Source organism: Zea mays, chromosome 2 (assembly GCF_902167145.1).
Source record: "Zea mays cultivar B73 chromosome 2, Zm-B73-REFERENCE-NAM-5.0, whole genome shotgun sequence".
NCBI lineage: Eukaryota > Viridiplantae > Streptophyta > Magnoliopsida > Poales > Poaceae > Zea > Zea mays.
Window position 1 is genome coordinate 190494592 of NC_050097.1, and position 19522 is coordinate 190514113.

At 45.1% G+C, this 19522-nt stretch overlaps 4 protein-coding genes and 1 long non-coding RNA gene across 5 annotated transcripts; 4 read left to right on the forward strand and 1 right to left on the reverse strand.

Annotated features, from left to right (window-relative positions):
- Positions 1 to 773: 773 nt before the first annotated feature.
- On the forward strand, positions 774 to 7292 carry LOC100282882 (nucleoporin p58/p45). The gene is made up of 6 exons (NM_001155788.1): positions 774 to 1186; positions 1737 to 1851; positions 5148 to 5570; positions 6025 to 6511; positions 6761 to 6801; positions 6901 to 7292. Exons 1-6 carry the CDS (start codon positions 876 to 878, stop codon positions 6931 to 6933), a joined length of 1410 nt encoding a protein of 469 aa, NP_001149260.1. The 5' UTR covers positions 774 to 875; the 3' UTR covers positions 6934 to 7292.
- A 774-nt stretch (positions 7293 to 8066) lies between these two features.
- Positions 8067 to 9828, forward strand: LOC100275591 (uncharacterized). Its single transcript, NM_001365909.1, has 5 exons — positions 8067 to 8325; positions 8398 to 8628; positions 8734 to 8967; positions 9080 to 9169; positions 9268 to 9828. Exons 1-5 carry the CDS (start codon positions 8119 to 8121, stop codon positions 9478 to 9480), a joined length of 975 nt encoding a protein of 324 aa, NP_001352838.1. The 5' UTR covers positions 8067 to 8118; the 3' UTR covers positions 9481 to 9828.
- LOC100285181 (uncharacterized) lies at positions 9606 to 12064 on the reverse strand. The gene is given in 4 exon segments (NM_001158075.1): positions 9606 to 9881; positions 9991 to 10067; positions 10156 to 10365; positions 11817 to 12064. Coding segments are annotated over 4 exon segments (633 nt in total). The 5' UTR covers positions 12018 to 12064; the 3' UTR covers positions 9606 to 9736.
- A 143-nt stretch (positions 12065 to 12207) lies between these two features.
- Positions 12208 to 18063, forward strand: LOC100281814 (uncharacterized). Its single transcript, NM_001349039.1, has 4 exons — positions 12208 to 12424; positions 12537 to 12636; positions 17490 to 17642; positions 17727 to 18063. Exons 1-4 carry the CDS (start codon positions 12289 to 12291, stop codon positions 17761 to 17763), a joined length of 426 nt encoding a protein of 141 aa, NP_001335968.1. The 5' UTR covers positions 12208 to 12288; the 3' UTR covers positions 17764 to 18063.
- LOC103647474 (uncharacterized) lies at positions 12644 to 16771 on the forward strand. Its single transcript, XR_562868.2, has 2 exons — positions 12644 to 13832; positions 13923 to 16771. It is a non-coding gene; the product is annotated as an uncharacterized lncRNA (long non-coding RNA).
- Positions 18064 to 19522: the final 1459 nt, after the last annotated feature.

The window sequence follows — 19522 nt, forward strand, 5'->3', positions numbered from 1 at the left end:
ATTATTAGTAGGCAAAGAAAACATTCACCACCCCGAGTCTTCAAATTGTTAACATATTACAAGACTATTCTCACCATTAAATTCAACCGATGTTGAACACTCGTTGGCTCAAATGCAAAGTTAGCACACATCCAATACCTCTATCGATAGGTGTCATGATCCTCAGACTTATCAACCTTACAAGGATCACCACAAAAACACATAGGCACTGGAACACCAGTTGGCAAAGGCAGTGGGTCGAAGGCAGTACCGGTCAAAGGACCCTTCCTAAATTTTGATAAGATCTATAACAATCACAAATATAATAGACTCACAAAATAGGATTTAATACAACACTTACTTTTGTTTAGCAGCTTTACCACGTCTAGACATCCTACAAATCAGGCTGATATCTCTAGTTTCGAAGAATAGGAATGAGCACAAAAACCAGTCGGGCGTAGGGTCTATTTATAGGCACGTACCTCGGCGCCGAGGTAGACGCCATTGATCTACGACGCCTACCTCGGCGCCAAGATCTACGGCGCTGAGGTACGTGCCACGTCGGTTCCACGACATCACTCCGTCTGACGTATGCACGCTAAAATTATTGGCGCCGACACACACTACCTCGACGCTAATGATGACGACCGAGCTTGAGGTCATTTTTTGAAATGAACTGGGAAGAGCATAATTGTAAAAAAAAACTATAAAAGGGCCAAATTGCAAAAAAAAAAGTTGGAATTTCGAACCGGTAAAATAGCAGATCGCCCTCCCACTCCAGTCCTCCCGGTTTTCTAGGGTTTAAAGAGCTTGCCGAGCCCGCCGTGCGCCGGCCGGCACATCTCCACTACTTTCCGCCATCGCCGGAGCCGACCCCTTCGTCTCCGCACGCGGCAATGGCATTCTCCTTCGCCTCGCCGGCTGCGTCGAACCCTTTCCAGACGCCGGCGACGCCGAATCCCTTTCAAACACCGGCTCCGGCCACCTCGCAGGCGCCATCCCTATCGCCTTCGCCGTTCCAGTTCAGCTTCCAGCAGCAGCCGCAGCCACAGCAGCAGGTGGCGCCGGCGGCGCAACCTCCGCAGCCGCAGCCGCAGCCGCAGCCGCAGAAGCTGATGCTGTACACGACAGATATGAAATCTGCGGGATACAGCACCAAGTGGGAGGAGCTGCACGCCGAGTCGCAGAAGGCCTTACTCCAGATCGAGTAGGGTTCTTCCTCTGAATGTTCACTTTTCCTTCTTTTGGTTTCCTTGCACAGGAGCGCGCGGTTATTGCTTAGATGTAACTCGCTGTCGATTTACGCCCACAACTAGAATTGCTCCACCCAATTACTAGGCCAGATTAGTGGAATCAAATGTGCTCTCCACTGATTCTTTACGGTGAAATGAATGTGTGATTTAAATTAAAGGTATTGTGGGATGACGTATTTAAATTGTTCCCTTCCTGTATGGGGCAAAATGTTTTTTTATTTAAGGTTGCTGTCATAATCCACTGTTGTAAAGTTTTGATCTTTGGGCGGATTGATGCATCTTTGCCCTCCATGATCTGATTTTCTATTTGGGTGGGCTTCTGCTGTGTTTGATGTTCTTGAGGCAAGCCTCAGAGTCTTAGACTCCTATGGTTAAGGGAGTCACTTTCTACAATCTTTTTAACCTATTGCATCCATTGGGTTTATAGGAGCACTTGATGCTTCGATTATGCACTCTAACTCTAAGTTGTTTCCATGTTGTTCTTTTCCCTAATTGATTTTGCAGGGACAAGATACGGGACTACAAAGACGAGTGTGAGAGGTTGGACCAGTGCAGTCGCCTTTATGACTCCTCAATCTCAAATGCCAATTTTGAGCTTGATGCGAGTCGCATTGCTCAGGTTAGGATATTTCATTAGGATCTTCATTTTCACAAGATTTCCTTAGCTTTTAGTGCATTGATTGTTTTTGTCATGCTTCACAACCCAGAGGTCACTGTAGTCTTAACTGAGCTTGTCAGATGGTTTTGCACTTTTGGTAGGCATTCTAAAAGAATACAAAATATTTTTGTAGAGTTTGTTATATCATTGCAAATGCAAACAGATAAGAGTCACTTGTAGACCTTTTAAGCATTTTAAGATTCATGAGTTACTGAGCTGTATCTTAAACATAGTGCCTCCGGCAATTGTAGACTTTGAAACCCTGCTTCCTTTTCTTTATTAGCCGAACTTCTAAAAGATTAATTCCTTTCCACTTTCCACAAATATTTGATCTATAATATAAGTGTATTAGATATAAGAATGCCCTGAACACAAACAACTTATGTTGCAACTGAAACTTCATAAAAGTTTCATAGTTTGACTAGGACAGTTTTCCCCTGATAATGCAGCATAGTTATTGAGGTGGTAAGATGACCGACCCCTTTTTTACCTTTTAGGCGGTAAAGAGTAAGGCAAGGTGACGCGTTAATTATATAAGGGAAAAAGTCTACTTAACCCTTGGAGTTTGAAGGGTGGGATACTTGACCCCCCGACCTGGAAAACCAGGTATTCCGCACATTAAACTTAGTATGTTGGATTGTTGGTACATATTACCCCCAAGACGGTATTAGAAGGCTGTTTTGCTTACTGGGCACCCAGCGTGGCTCCTAGGTGGCTTGTCCGTGCAGCCTGGCCCTATTTTGGCACCAAACGAGCGGAGAGGCAGGCGGGAAAGAGGTGGCCGAGGCGGTAAAGAGGGCACCCAGTTAGCTTGGCCCTCAACAGGCTCCACATGTGCATAGGTCTTCAAGTACTCTGCCTTGGTGAAGCATGGTGCAATGAAATCATCTAGCAGCTTTGATGCCTTGTAGATGCAGCTAATAGCATGGCAGCAGGGCAGACCTGAGAGCTGCCAATATCTGCATGTACATGTTCTGCCAACCAAGTTCACAATGTACCTCCTGTCTTCTTTCTCTTGCACCTCAAAGCCATATTCACCATTCCACAGCACATCACAGCTACCAGACCTCAGAATGTTGATTTTCAATTTCTTGAAGATATTAGGACAGATTGTTTGCTAACCAAGTTCACAATGCTCTGGGGATGTCTTCTTCATATCTTGTGCTTCTTCTGGTGAAGCTTGTGCAAGCCATGCCCTTCTGAGGTTGAAAAGAACTCTGCAAGGTGCCTTGGCACAAGCCCACCACTTCTTCTGCACTTCTTGTCTGTATAAATCTTCCTCCAGTTGGCAAAAATGTGTCTGGCACACATTCTGTGCTCTGCATTAGGAAGCAATTCGTCTACAGCCTTCAATAGACCCTGCAAAAGCACTTAGATGATTAAGAATTTCTGTGTACCATCTAGTTTTCAGACATATAGTTTTATGATTTAGAATGCACCTTCTGTTGATCAGATATGATAACCCAACCATCACCTCCAATGTTGATGTTCAGATCTTTTTGAAGTAATCCTAGAAACTAGTACCATGCATCATATGTTTCATAAGGAACCTAATTGACAAATGATGGAACCTAATTGACAAATCCCCCACTATGATGGAACCTAATCGACAAACGATCCTACACACCCAACCTACATTTCATAAGGAACTGTTAATACACTTCCTAAATCATGCAGACCTCGTACCAAAAAACCCCTCTTTTGCACAACTCGTCCGACCCCAGTAGTCCTTGGACTACAGCTACGTTGTCATCCATCCACCCACAAGATACGAACTTTCCCCAAAAAATCTGCCAACTCCAAAACTATCAGCAACATGGACAAGTGGGTACTCATCTCTCGCTCATGATGCAAAGCGATCAGACGAGCAGCCTCCCGATCATGGACTCGTCGATCGCCTCGTCGGAGATGGTGAAGGCAGAAGTGCGGAGGCTCCGAGGGCGCCACGCAGTACGGAAGGATGGACGGGCTCTCCAGCTTCCAACCCGAACCTACCTGTAGGTACTTGACATGGGGCCGACGAGGGCTGACAAGCGGGCCATAGGGCCAGGCTGGACGGGCGCGCCACCTAGGAGCTACGTTGGGCGCCCAGTAAGCAAAACAGCCTCCTAATACCGCCTTGGGGGGGGGGGTGGGTAATATGTACCAACATACAAAGTTTAATGTGTGGAATACCTGGTTTTCCAGGTGGGGGGGTCAAGTATCCCACCCTTCAAACGCCAGGGGGTTAACTAGACTTTTTCCATTATATAAGTAATATACAAAATTCGACCAAATATTATTTATATATCATAATTCGAAATTAATAAGCAAGCTAGCACAACTGTAAGGCCTAGTATACCCATTTAAGCCTAGTAGAAGAGAGAAACAGGAAAAAAGAAAAATAAAGAACTTAATAAGGCCTAGTATACCCATTTAAGCCTAGTAGAAGAGAGAAACAGGAAAAAAGAAAAATAAAGAACTTAATAGCCCACAACCAGCCCAACACACTAGTTTTAGGGTTATCTCACAACAGAAACCTCTCCCAGTTGCAGCTGCCAGCCGCTCTCCCCCTCCCCCGCAGCTCTCTTTCTCTCCCTCCTTCCCCTGCAGCTCTCCTTCCTCCTGACTGGCCGGCCTGGGCCGCGCTCTGTGCGCCTCCTCCTCCTCTGTTTTGGCCCGCGCCTTTTGCGGGCAAGGCGATAGGACGCCTTGCATGACCAGGCTCGCCTTTTTTTTTTCTCGACCAAGGGGAGAGACATCCCCTTGACCTTTTCACTTAGGGGCTGTTCGGTTGCTCAGGAACGGTGGCCTAGAACTATTCCTGCCTGCATTGTTTACCTATTTTATATAAGATTTCATCAGGTGGAATAATTCTGGGTCCAATCCTGGACTGCTTAAGAAGTTGATGCCGTGACTCGAACCCGGGATGGCCCAGCAGACCGCTTCTTTGGCATGTCCGGCTCACCAGTTGCACCGTGAGCCTTAAACATCGCTTTAGCAACGCCTTAATAACCTTGTAGTGCAGTTATAAATCTATTAAGATCATGATGTGTTGTTTAGTGCAAACTTGCATCTAACTTGATGTTAACATGCCTTTTTGGTGAAAAATGACTTGCTTTGTTGAAAAATAATGTTGGTTGGCAGCTGGCAATTGATGTACCAATGCTGAATAATTTATTTTGTACATATTTGTAGTGCCATAGTGGTAGGCTGGTCGGTGTCTGTTCTAGCAGGACCTTGGATCCGTTAGTAATATTCGTTGTCTGCTCTAGCAGGAACTTGGAGGGACCACCACTGTAATGGAGAGAGAGAAGGCTTCCATTCAAGAGTTGATGAATGTTGTCAATGAAATGATGTGGAACACAGAATTTGGTATTAGGTCATATCTGATGTTGAGGCCAAGATTCACCCGTCCAAGTGCTGGAGTTGCAAATGGCGGTTCTTCAAATCCTTCTGCTGGTGCTCCACCCAATCAGCCAGTGGTAGATTTCTACAGTGGAGTCCCAAAGCGTCCTTCCATTTTTATGCAGCGCACTGTCAACAAGTTTGAGTGCTATCTTGCGGAGTGTTGCAAGTGGATCGGGGAGCTAGAGCAGCTTGTTCAAATGGAGACAAATAAAAGATCATCAGATTCTCTAGAATCTCTTCCAAAAGTTATGTCAAATGTGCATGATTACTTCATCTATGTTGCTTCTAAGGTAAGCTTGCTAAACAAACAGGTTGTATAAATAATTAAATTCAGGAAATTTTTTTCCTGAAATATAGTTTTATGATGTGCCTATGGCCATGTTTGAATGTACTAGAGCTAATAGTTAGGTGCTAAAATTAGCTGAAGACATCCAAACAGTCTAGCTAATAGTTCAACTATTAGCTATTTTTAGCAAATTAGCTAATAGTTAGCTACCTATTTGTTAGCTAATTGCACTAGCATTTTTAGCCAACTAACTACTATCTCTAGTGCATTCAAACACCCGCTATGTCTAACAATTATTGCTTGCTTATGACGAGTCAAATATAAAAGTATTTAACTGATTGAACATTTAGAAATCGCAACATTGCTGTGGACAAAATGAGAATACATTATTTAGTTATCATTTACTAAGCTAGTATTGCCTTCATGCTATGGAGTTCCTTATCTTTGGTATTTTTCAGGTGGAAAATCTTCATCAACATGTCGAATCAATGAAAACTGAATATCTCAATGAACAACGCCGCACCGGCAACGGGAGCGATCCATTTCTGGAGGCAAACAGACGAGAAGCAGCTAAACAAGAAGCAGCTGCCAGAAGGGTCCATCCAACACTGCATCTGCCTACCCCTGCGCAGCCCACGGCACAGATCGCTGCACCAGCTACAAGCCAACCGCAGCAACCTTCCTTTCCGTCCGCTGCGACTTCCTCAAGCGCCTTCTCAACCTTTAGCACTCCGGCTTCCGCTCCATCCTCGTCTAGTCTGTTTGCAACTCCAACAACTCCAGCTCCATCGGGCAACCTTTTTGGTGCGCCAGGATCGGCTCAGTTGACCACACCATTTGGGACACCTTCCACTCCTACGTTAGCATCGACGCCAGCTCCTGGATTTGGGACTAGCGCTACATCTAATTTGGGTGGGACATCTCTATTTTCTACACCGTTTGGAGGTAACGCATGCTTGCTCAATCAACATTACATGCTGTAAGCTGCATGTTAGTAATTTGCATGCTACTTAAAGCAACTACTAACTTGGAACTGCACGTACTTACTGATTGATATAGATTGACCGTATTAACACTGTTTTTCTTTCCTGCGTGTTGCTTGTTTATCCTGAGTTCAGTGCTTTCATTCTAAATGACTATTCAACATTAGGACAAACTGTAGATCATGACACATCTATGTATTTTTCTTTTCAGGTGGAGCTACAGCTTCAGGTTCCAGCTTTGGTGGTGCATCCGTGAGTAAAACTGACACACGCTTTTAGTTGGTTCTGCCTTCGTGTTGCCAAACTCGCCTTTTCGCCTTACACCATGTTTACCCATTTTGAATGTTGCAGAAAGGAAGGTCGAAGCCCCGGGGACGACGCTAGATGTAAATGGACCAACGTGAAACGAGGATGCTCCTGGTTCACTTGACTGCTCCCCTTTCCCTCTATCCTATGCAAAATTTGTGACTACTTGTCGCCAGCAATTCTAGTGGAGTTTTAAGTGACCTATTGCATGACTACTACCTTTAAGCCTTTGTATCAGATATACCATCGCATTAGTTGTCATAAACTTTTAATCTTTGTGCCCCTTCACAGTCTCTTGCCTGGGTGTCAGGGTGTGCTGTCACAACATAGGGCTGAACAAATCTAGAGTTAGAACATGCCAGCTGGAATTCCAGTTTCTTCTTTGAACATGAGCGTTAGCAGCTCGTTCCTTGGTAGACAATCTCGTTCTTTAATGCACGTATTTGATCGTCATTCCTTTGTTTAGAGGTTACTTCATGCTGTCACCCACGACATGGAAGCCGAGAGCGGCGACGGAGACAGACACGACGGACGGGGGGTGTATCTTGATTCCACACGGAGTATGCATGGTCGTTCGTGGAATCGTAGTCATGCACAACCATCCGCACATTCCCAGGTGCACCGTTCCAAAGTACAGTAGCCGGCGCTGAAAAGGCTCGGCGACGAAAGGCCACTGGGTTGTCCCGCCGTTCCGGCTTCCAGGCGATCCATCTCGTTTCGGGGAACGGAAGGCAAAGGCACCGCCCAGAGCCCCAGACCCAGAGAGGCGGACTTGACTCGTCGTCTACGGGGAATCCACGAACGGAACGGGCGCCCACTCAGCAGCCGCAAAAGTAGGTGAATGTAGTGTGGATCCGCCACGAAAAGGGCCAGCTTTATGGATCCCGTTTTACACACTTGAGTGGGCTGCCTTTGCAGCGCACGTTTGTTTACTCGTACTGGCAATCACTGACGTACGAGCCTGTGAATGACCACACCTGCGAAATGCTCGTACATTTCACTGCACAAAAAAAAAAAGGAAGATTAACGAGAAGCTGAAAAGGCTGATGCCCAGATATCATCAGCGTCTCTCAAATCACCGAGTACGACCCGGCGTTTGCGGCCGCTCGTTTCCATTTCCATTCCAGAATCAGATAGCTTTCCCTTTGTTCAGAAACCGCGAGCAATGTCTGGTAGTATTTATACGGCCGCGCGTGCTGGACGGGCCAACCGGCCAGGGCCAGTCTCTACATCGAACACTTCGTTCAGACGGCGGCGGCGGCCATGGCCTCTGCTGCAGGGTCTGAGGAGGCGTGCAGGGAGATCCGCCGCACGTGCGGCGCGCCGCGGCGCCTGGGCCTCCTGCTGGCTCCGCGGAGCCCCGCCGAGAGGCAGCAGATCAGGGCGGCGTACCGTGCCAGGTTCGGCGAGGACCTCGCCGCGACGCTGCACGGCACCCTGGCGGCCCCCAACACCAACCAGGTGGACGAGGTAAAACCCACAGACCAGAGTCAGGCTCACGGCGAGCGGTTTAACTTGAATTCCCTCCTTCCACTCCTCCAGCTCTCCAAGCTGCTCTACCTGTGGGCGCTGGAGCCGGCGGAACGGGACGCGGTCGTGGCGCGGGAGGCGGTCGAGGGCGGCGTGACCGCGGCCGGCTACCGCGCCCTCGTCGAGGTGTTCACGCGCCGGAAGCAGGACCAGCTCTTCTTCACCAAGCAGGCCTACGCGGTCAGGTTCAGGAGGAGCCTGGACCAGGACATGGCCACCGAGCCGTCTCACCCTTACCACAGGGCACGTGCCCGTCCTTCTTTTCTCTTTCGCTTCTTCTCTTCTCTGCGGCGGTCATGGCGTCAGACCACCTGACTTAACCACCGTCACCGTTGTTCGTTCCAACAGCTGCTGCTGGCTCTCGCGGCGTCCCGCAGGTCGCACCACGACGACCTCAGCCAGCACGTGGCGAAATGCGACGCGAGGAGGCTGCACGACACCAAGAACAGCGGCGCTGGTGCTGGTTCTGGTTCCGTCGTCGACGAGGCTGTGATCCTCGAGATGTTCAGCAAGAGGAGCATCCCGCAGCTCAGGCTGGCCTTCTGCAGCTACAAGCACATATATGGGCATGACTACACCAAGGCAAGTGGACTCGTCTCGTCAGCTACACCACATGGTGCCATGCCATCCACCTCATGCAGCCTCAATGACTCTGTTTTCTTGGCTACCCTTGCAACAATTTGTACGCATGCAGGCACTGAAGATAAACGGGTCTGGCGAATTCGAAGGACCCCTCAGAGTCGTTGTCAAGTGCATCTACAACCCTTCCAAGTACTACTCCAAGGTAACAAAATCCCAGAAACCCATGGATCGGTATCAAATTAAAGGCAGACTGTTCTGTACCTGTGTTTTTATTCATTCTTCTGCCCTTGATATTTCCAGTTACTGCACAGAAGTATGCTACCCGCAGCGACTGATACGAGGATGGTAACGAGGGCTATCTTGGGCAGCGATGATGTCGGTATAGACGAGATCAGATCAGCGTTCCAGAGTAGTTACGGGAAGAGCCTCGCAGAATACATCCAAGAAAACTTGCCTGGGAGTGACTACAGGGATTTCCTCGTGGCTGTGGCGAGTGCGTCAGTGGCACAATGAGGTTGTCCATGCTTGTAGTTGTAGCAGAGGCATCCCTGAGTTGTCCATGGAAGAAAAGGAAAGAAAAAACACTGTTTTGCACGCTGCAAAAGTAAGTCGAACAAGGAAAACAGCAGTCTCATGTGTGGGATTTCAGTTTGTTATACCATTTTATTTACAATTGCTAGGCTCGACGGTGGAACTACCAGATCTCATATGCAAAAAAAAAAAAGATGAAGATAAGCTTATTGCAGAGCACTATATTTCAGACATCAGGTCAGATGAGCTTCATCTTTCGGAAGTACTGTTGTAGATGCCACAGCTGTAAAACAGAGACTGCAATGCAAACAACAAGAGACAGCATGCTCAGCCACGTGACCCTAGAATTCGTCTGCTCACTGACGTCCCTCATGTTAGCTTCTCTGCACCGAGAACAACTTCGTTAAATAGATTGCTATTGTACCCTGGATATCAGCCAGGTACGTGGATAATCACAACATGAAGCTAGAAAAAACAAATGGATGCACAGACTTGGATTTTAGTAGCAGCAGGTTGTCATGGATTGATTGGACAGCAACTTCGAGCTTGAGCAACTCCAGTTCAACTCCCTGATTATAAAACTCCATGTCATATGGAAGGGGAGTAAAACAAGACAACAGCTGGCAGTATAACGCCTCATTTTTTAATATACTTCACCTCGATCTTTTCCTTTTTGGCAACAGAATCCCAGTCTCTACTAGCCAGCCCAATTTTCCAGTCAAGGTTTAGCTTCACCACTAACCCTCTGTCCTCACCATCAATTGAGAAGCAGGCAAGGTAGTTCCCTGCTTCTGCTGTGGTAAATGCAAATTGCCCCATCGAAACCTTCTCTTTCTTATGAACAATGTCTCCAAAAGGGGACGTAACCTGAAATAATGACCCCCCAAAGAAATGTAAGCATGTTAGACAACTCCCGGTCAATGTCCAGTTCCTCTCCCAGCAAAGTTACCAGTATGTTCTCTATGAAGTGAATTGCAATAGATTTATCCACTACCACTACCATGCGCAAATAAGTCAAAGGCTTTTGAGGGTAAAATGTTGCAATATGGAGGTGGATTCCATGTCTCCTGTGTTTCATAATCACAACTCTATCCAACAAAATGGCGCCCATTTGTAGTTCCCTCTAATCGAAGGTCGAGTTTATGGCCCACATGCAAGATAAGCAAGGTGTTGGACAGCATCTTCCAGTTTCATTATTGAAGAACTAACAATGTAACCGTGATCCATTTGATGTACATGTACCACAAACAATAGTGCAGAAAAAATGGAGAAGGCCTAGGACAGGACGAAAGGAATCAACAACTTGCCGTATTCAGGACCAATTTGACTGAACCTAAAACTAATGGGGAGCCGCAACAGCAATAAAATCACAATGATTTTTTTCTTTCCCAAACAATAACGAGAGTTATGTATCTTTTATAACGGGAAAAACTGTTTTTAATTTTTATCATGCATCTGAGCTAGCAGAATAGTTTTCAAATAGTGTTTTTAGTACACCCACAGACTGCGTGACCACAATGAAAAGAGGCATATGTGATATCTCCCAATGGCTAATCACATGTCCGATGTGCTCAAGTTGACAATTGTCATCGATTGTTAGCTAATAGTACCTAATACCATAACTCCATGACGTCAAAGAAATAACAGCTACTGCACATAATGCACTTCCTTCCATAATACTCCCTCCGACCTTTTTTATTTATCGCGGTTTAGTTTAAAAATAAACTAGCGAATGATAAATATTTGAGAACAGTTACTACACATAATGCACTCCCATTCCAATCCTAGTCTACACAAAAGCATAGAAAATAGAGGAGTACCAACCGATCCACAAAAATTACAATGTATATAACAGTACATTTTTTGTCTATCACCTCCCATGCTGTACTGCTTCGATCAATCCCGATCTGGTGGATGCAAATGGATACCCCAACTGGTGTTTTCTAGGTCGGCTAATTAATTAATTACGGTGTCAACTACTATTTTAGTTCAATTTATCCCCCTTAAACTAATTACGTCGTAACGCCGTTTTAGTCTGATATTGCATTTGTAGAGGATATATCCCGTGCAATCACTTATTTTGGTGCAAGCGTGCAATCAAATTATCCAGAGCATCCAATCTAGATCCAACGGTTTCATATGGAAGGGGTTAAAAGTAAAATAGGTACTATGTTTTAGGTGGAATGGGTTAAATATAAAATAACAGTCATCATTAGATCTAGATCGGATGCACCAGATCGCTTGATTGCACGCTTGCACCAGGATAAGTGATTGCACATGATATGTCCTCGCATTTGTAGGTCCAAACGATTGGTTACCTTGACGGAGATGGTAGGCTGGGCGTGGTGGTGATCATAGAGGACGGAGTAGTCGCCGATGACAACAACGTTGGATTGGATCTCCTCCGACACACACTTAGTCCCTGACGGCGCAATCTCCAGCCATACCGCCCCGGCCCCCGCCGCCATCCACCACACGGCCGCCGCCGCCACCGCGGCCCACGCGCCACCTCGCGCCATCGTCTCTTCCTGCCGCACCACCACAACGAACAGCCCCAAGCGCCACTACGTCCATCTCAACGCGATTCGATAGGCCCATAAACATGCGTGGCGCAACAGGCTCAAAGAAAATACCAAGTTGGGCTTTATTGGACGGAGATTGTTTGGCCCAGTGACTCTACCCACCTCCAGTTTCCACTTAGAAAAGAATAATTTCTCCCGAAAAAGGGTGAAGAGCAGAACGACGAGGAGATTGCTTGGTGGGAGGAGTTGGTGAGGAGAGGTCGCGACCATGGAGAACCTTGCTCTGCTTTGGGGCATCATCGGCCCGGGCGTGTCCGGCGCCATCTTCGGGGCCGGATGGTGGTTCTGGGTGGACGCGGTCGTTTGCAGCGCGGTCCAGGTCTCCTTCCTCCACTACCTTCCAGGTGAGACCGGGAGCCCTAAGATTCGAGGAGTAGCCTCCATTTTTCGCTTGAGAGCTTTGGGGTTCGATTGATGGGTGCGATTCCGTTGGGCATGGGCATGGGCATTTTGCAGGGATCTTCGCTTCGCTGGCGGCGCTCATGTTCAATTGCGTGAACAAGGATGAGATCGGATACGACTATTACTCACCCTACGGGGACGATTCAGAGTGGAGGTGAGGATACTGCTTGATTTGTTAAAGACTGATGGGATTGGTGGATGAATTTAGGGTTTTTGAAATCCAAATGATTGAGTCGATCCCGGTTTTTGATATTATCTGTACGATTGAAGATAAGCATAATTTTAGGAAATCACGCGAATTTGCATGCGACGTAAAAAACTTATGTTACAATGATGCCAGACTTTCGATTCGGGTTAATCTCCATTTCCCTAAGCAGGCTCTGGACTTATAATTGTTGTGAATAGTAAACTAAGGGGGTGTTTTAGACTGCCCCAGGTTCCAGCTCCAGCTGGAGCTATAGTTTATAATATAAATTTGCATAGCTTAAAAAGTATTTTTAATTTAAATAATAAACAAAACGATTTATCTAAATGACTAAATGTTATCTAAAGGTTCACAACTCCAGTTCCGCAGTTTTCTGGAGCATCTAATGACCTGCTCTACCAACTCTATCAAATTTTCTAGAGCTGCAGCAGTCCCAAACACCCGCAGTTATAAATTGTCCATGATCATGGATCATGATGCTTTTATCCTCCTTTATGTTTATTAAGGTAACTAGAACATTAGGCGCCCATTCGGGCGCCCTACAGTTGTTTAAGACAGAAGCTAATGTCGACGAACCAACATAGTTTTGTGCAACTATATTAATTAGATGGTAATAGTAAGATTTAAATAAACACATCAGGGCACCAGATTTAGGCGAAAAGTCATTAGAAATTAATGTTAATATAAGTTGTGTAAGGATGACAAGTAACAAAGAGCATCTTTGGAATAAAACTAAAGGCTCAATATCTTTACCATCATTCCATTATCTAAAAAAAATCTTTACCATCATTTCTAAGACTGTAGCAGCACCACTCACTGCCCTCCCCAACAGAGCAGAAAGAAATCCAATTCATTGGCCTATTGAAAATTCTAAATTCTATCACTGTGTGAAAGAAACCTATCTTCATAGGTAGTTACAGAGAGCAGACTGAAAACTCTTGCGTTCAAAGAGTGATAAAAAGCAAGTAACAATGCTAGTTAGGATCCAAACTGTTAAAACATGTTATGATGTAACTGATAAAATTTAATTCAAGTAATCATTCATCAATCAGGCTTTTCTGAATCACTAATAGTGTATTTTATAGAGTCAGATTTTACAGAGTCACTTGTACTTGTTTCCTTGTTAGGAGGCGAACATCTTACAGGTTCGAACCAATCACATGTTAGTTTATTCTTCAATGCATTCACAAGGTAGTTAATGTAGTTTTTAAATAATATTCCTTTTTTACGAGTAGGTAAAATCTGATGTGCCACAAATGAGGACAAGGTAGGACTTCTTCACTTTTGAACCATCAGAAGAAAGGCATGCTCACAAGCATAGACATCGAATCTATAGGATTGTTCAAACTCCATTGTTACATGGTAACTGAATATGAGGCCAGTCAACCAATCCACCAGCAAAACCAGCACGCATGGCAAAGGTCACAATCATTTCACTCTGCTTCACATTATCAGCATGAAACTGTAGAACAGCTCTTCAAGTTCCCATGTTTATCAGTCTGAACAAAAAAACTACATCAGCCAAATACTGTGTTTTTAAGACAACAAGAGAGTTAATTGTCTAGCAATTTTCTCTTAATTTTACAGCACAATAGGACTCACTGCATTTCCTAAAATGTTATAATTAGTCAGCTTCAGCAGAGAGTAAAAAGGGCAAATTAAAAGAGCACACCTAAAAAGGACACCAGACGTTTACATTGCAACACATGTGACGGGTTTGAACCAACTTTTGGTATTCACAAATAGACAAGCTCTGCAGACTTGACAATCAAAGATAGAAATTCAGAAGGCATATGATGAAGGGAAGGATGCAAAAGTAAAGGTATTGGATAGGTCAATTGAAGAACTCGATAACGTGTATGTGTTTTAGAATGCAAAGTAAGTTGTGTTCCTTCGTTTATTTAGAAGTTAGTTAATTTAATAAACCTTGCTGCAAGACAAATATATGTTACAGTAATTGTTCCAAGATAACTGAAGAGGCATTGGAGATCCAAGTATTACCTTTAATTTAATAAACCTGATTTAGTAGCAAGGCTTGCCATCATCAATCAAAGGTGCTATAACATTTTCACAAATACATCTGACATGGTGTCGAAACTTAGAGGAAATTTCAAAGAAACATTAAGGCAGTCGGGTGGCCTTGATAATATTTTTAATATCATGGTGAATTGCCATTCAGAAGTGGAGGTAATACCTTGTTTATGTGTCCAATAGTATACAACAATTATAAGCTCGTTGCAATAAAATATCAGTAAAGCATTGCCGTCTGCTAGTGTATTTGAACTGTAACATTTCTAGGAAAGATGCTAATGGACCGAGAGTCCGAGACAAAAGAATACATATTCGCAGATGGTTCTAGCTCATGGGTTTGACCCTCAATCACAACTGAAACAGCTAAATGTGAAACTTCCAGAGTACCCACCATAACAAACCACGAGGAGTTGCGACTGGCAGCAAGCAGCAACCATAAATTTAGAACTATTATAGCAGGGCACCTAGTTCATGCGGCGTGATTACCTGATTGCTTTCTCATGTGGTGTGATTACCTGGTTGCTTTCTTGTTTACTGGGAGCAATGGAGGGTGGAGCTTCCACTTCACCGAATCAAGGTGACTTCACGGCTTCCTCTTCCGACTGCGCATCGCCAGCTCCCGCAACGACCCGACCTTCACCATGAGGAGCATTGCCACCGCGGGTGAATCATATCGGCCGCCGTTAGCCCTCCCTCTCCCGATCTGCTACGATTCTTTGACCAGGCCTTGGTCTAGAAACGAAAAGGCGGCGGGGTAAACAGCCGCAGAGTCGAGCAGTGGCCGCAGAGGCAAGCAGAGAGGCCAGTGGGACGACGTGGACCTGATGGAGAGTGGCCTTGGGGAATGTCTGTGAAGTGGAAGGGGGAGGAGAAGGATGGAAGGGCCAATGGTCCAACCGTGCCGCCTGTCGCGCGCGCCCGAGCTCGCCTGCGCGTCCCGCGGCTCGCTGTCTTAGCCCGCCGCCACGCAAAACCCTATGGTCGACGCCACCCTGAACGAGTCAGCCGACGCCACAGAAGCCTCAGACGCCAGCGCACTGCCCTCGCTGGCGCTCGCCATGGACACGACCGGCTAGCTCCACCTGAGACACTACGTGTGGCCACCCTTATGCCCCCGTCGCCTTCTCGGGCGCCTTGAGGGCCACCAGCGACTTGACCCACCTGCTCGATCACGACGGTGGAGATGGAGGGGATCTGGCGAACGTGTGTGTGCGTGGGCGGGGGGTGGGAAAGGGGGCGAAGACTTGCTTCCGAGCGATGATGAGGCTGGCTCCGTCGAGCGGCGGCGGCGCAGGGACGAGGAGCAATGGATCCATGAAGGGAGTCGCCCTATCGCTCGCGAGTACAGTGGATCGGATATGGGGGAGCGGACGTGGACGCGAATGGCTCCATCGAATTGAAGAAATATCTCGGGTCCGTATGGGCAGTTGGGCACGTGCTGGCATGCCGAACTCTCCAGACGCGTGAAACCCGGGGAGGGGCTAGAATTCCCGTGGCTCCAGATACAACATCTCTGTCTGTCAAATATAACTTCTGTATTCAGGTAATGGTGACTTTATGTGTTACTCCTTGTTAGCAGGGTTGTCCTGCCCAGGACACTGTTTTCATGTTTTCTCGCCCCATATTTTGTGCTGTTGAGTCTGCGCAATGGAGTTACATAGATTTGTTTTTCAAATACTGTCTTATCATTTATCTTGATGCTGCAGAACCAATATACAATAGGTCGAATAGACTTGTTTGACTTGAGTTATAATTTGAAAAATCTGAAAACATTAGTCCTGTAAACCAGGCTGAGATACTGGAGGGCATTGTTTGTACTCATGAAAACCTGACACATTTGTGTTTGATTTTGATTATGCACATTATTTTCTACATAACTGTGTCTTGTATCCTTGTCATTGTCATGACATTGGCACCTCCCCCCCTCCACACACACACAGTTGTTCACCTGCTGTTTGATAATATTTTGCCTACTAATTATTTTGAACTTAAATTTTCTGGATTTTAGAGTAATCTATTACCGTATTAGTATTATATTTAGATTTTTTTGAACTGTTGCTTCGTTATGGAACTATTTACATGAAGGTCTTTTTTTTCTTTTTTTTGAACAACTACACTGATCAAGGCTCTAGATTTTAAGGATGTCTGCAGCAACATAAAGCTTGCAAATAAATCATTTGCACCTCTTTTCAAAATGTCGAAATCAAGGAAAATTGTTAGTTAAAAAACATATCTTGGTAAACAAAAGAGTGCATGGACTGCCTTTCATATATTCAACGCAACAAGATAATATTGTAAGCATCATACAGGCCATGCTTCTCAATGTCAACCTGCTTCAAGAATTTGAAAGAAGGCCTTTGGAAATTTTTAGTTGAATCTTCAACATGAGTAGTATAGACTATTAGACTTGTCTTCCAGTCATCCTTACATTCAGTGGCAAGTAGCATTGTGCTATGCGATGCTTCACTTTTCATCAGATTCAGTAAGTCATGTTGTTGTCCTTGTAATCTCAAATCAAAATGAAATATCTTTAAGCTGTCCACAGCAGATCGTGTAAAACATGAGATTTGCACTGTAGACTATACTGGTTAGAGAGTGAAGTTTGAAATAGAGGATATGATAGATAAAGGATGTGATAGAATAACTGCTGGAGTTTAATAGACCAATTTCAGGGTGCTGGAATGTTCTCAAATGGAAGTTAGGGTGTAAGAACTATTTTTCCTGTGATACCTGCATAGAAGTATTCTAACATTGATTTCTTGATCTTGCAGAGTGAAGCTCTGGCTTTTTGTGGCATATGTCGTTTCTTTTGTCTGTTTAGCTGGATCCGTGGGTTTATTGGTGCAAGATGCACTGACGAACAAGGGCCCTTCTGTCTGGACTGGTGTTGCTGGCGTTCTGCAATGTGTTCTTGTGTTGATAAGGTATGTCTGCATTTTTCATCTACTTTAATGTTTCACTCTCGCATGCGCTTGTGTGCTGACTCTGTCTCTCTGTCACCCTTGCAGCGGCCTGGTGTATTGGACATGCCACTCAGAAGATTAAGGGCGTAATGTCATGAGCAGACTTGCAAGGTTGGTCACAGTTGTGTGAAGGAAATTATTTCTGGCAACATATGATTTTGTGTGATGGAAATGACGGACACTGTTCACTGCTGAATGGGATGACTAGATGTTTCATCTGTGCATATCTGACTTTTGGAAAATGATGTTTCTTAACACCGGTGCATGTGTTAGCCCCAGCTTCTTGTGAGTTGCCAATCTGTGATGCGGTCGTGATCATGCAAATCTTTTGGCTAAAGCTGAAACCGGCTGCAGCAACAAGCTAGTGCTACTATTTACACCATGCCTCCTAGTCAATTACAGTTGACTTCATTTAAGTCGAGACGCTGTCTCGGCCTGTTTCATCGTTACTCCACCGTCCCACATATATGACCGTAACCACTTTTTGTTTTAGTTCCATAATATAAGAAGTGTTCTTCCTAGACATGCATACATGGATACATGAGTGGTTACGCCATCGAAGCTAGTGTTGAAAACACCATTGCTTCAAGTTGAGAACGCCATTTCTGTACTGCCGGCATTCCACTTTTTTCTTAAGACTAATTTGGAAACGTCATTTTTCTAACAGATTTTTATTTTTTTCAAGGGAAAATGAATTCATTTTGTTTAGAAAAATAAAAATCACTTAGAAAAATATGGTTCTCAAATTAACCCTTAGATTTAATTTGGTGATCAGGGAAATAGAGAGGATCTGTAGAGGAGGAATCTCTTGTTAAGACAGTGTAGGGCCCCATTGCCGGCTGGGCACGCACGATCACAAAACAACGTGGGCTAGGCCATGCTTCGATGTCCAGTGTTGCCTGGATCGAGAGCTGCTTAATCCATGGCCTCGTTCGTTTGGCCCTGAACGATCTGGAACACAGCCCAATCCACCTGGAATTATTTGCTCTAGATTGAAACCGGAATCCGAAATAGTTGTTCGGATAGGTTCAATCCGCAGACCATTCACCCCTTTCTCAGCTTGGATTGGATCTAAGCCTACAAACACCTAGAACTGAACCAAACCAGACTTCCAGTTTTAGTGAACTAGCAGTAGCAGGATTCACTCTGTCCGGCCCAGAACGAAAAACACGCCTATTTTCGAAACGGAACTAACGAACGAGGCCAAATTGTTCGCGACGCTTGTTCAACTTCGTCGCTTTCCCTAAAGCGTGCAGTGTTAGACCGGGCAACACATGCTTTAGAATTACCAGTCGTACCTGCAGGAATCTAGGTATTTTTATGTTTAACTTGATATAAAAAATAATATAATAAATTTATAATGATACGAATACATACAAGCAAATTATATTTAATCAAAATCATATTGATTTTTTAAAATCAGAGAGTAAAATATACCTAGCCGAGGTACTCGTGTTCAGTGCATTGATGGCTTCATAACATAAGTCGATATTGTGTATTGCTCGAAGTAGTGGACCATAGTCAGTGTTGACAGATGTTTGCAGTGCTGTTTCTAGGACGTCCATCAAAGAGGAAAAAAAATGATCCAAGGCAGTATTAGGAAGAAGACAATAATCAGCGAGCAGTAGTAAAGGCGTTCTAGCATGTGTCACACATGTAGACAGTAAAAGATAATAAGAGGGCAGAAGTTGGGTGAAAGATGTCATGAGTTCCTAGGACTAACACCCTGTGTGTTTATACGAAGGCATTGCCTTGATTTACAAATTGTGAAGGTTATTACATTCCAATAGATTATAACACATATTAGGGATATAGTCTACGTTAACAACATCCTCTCGAAA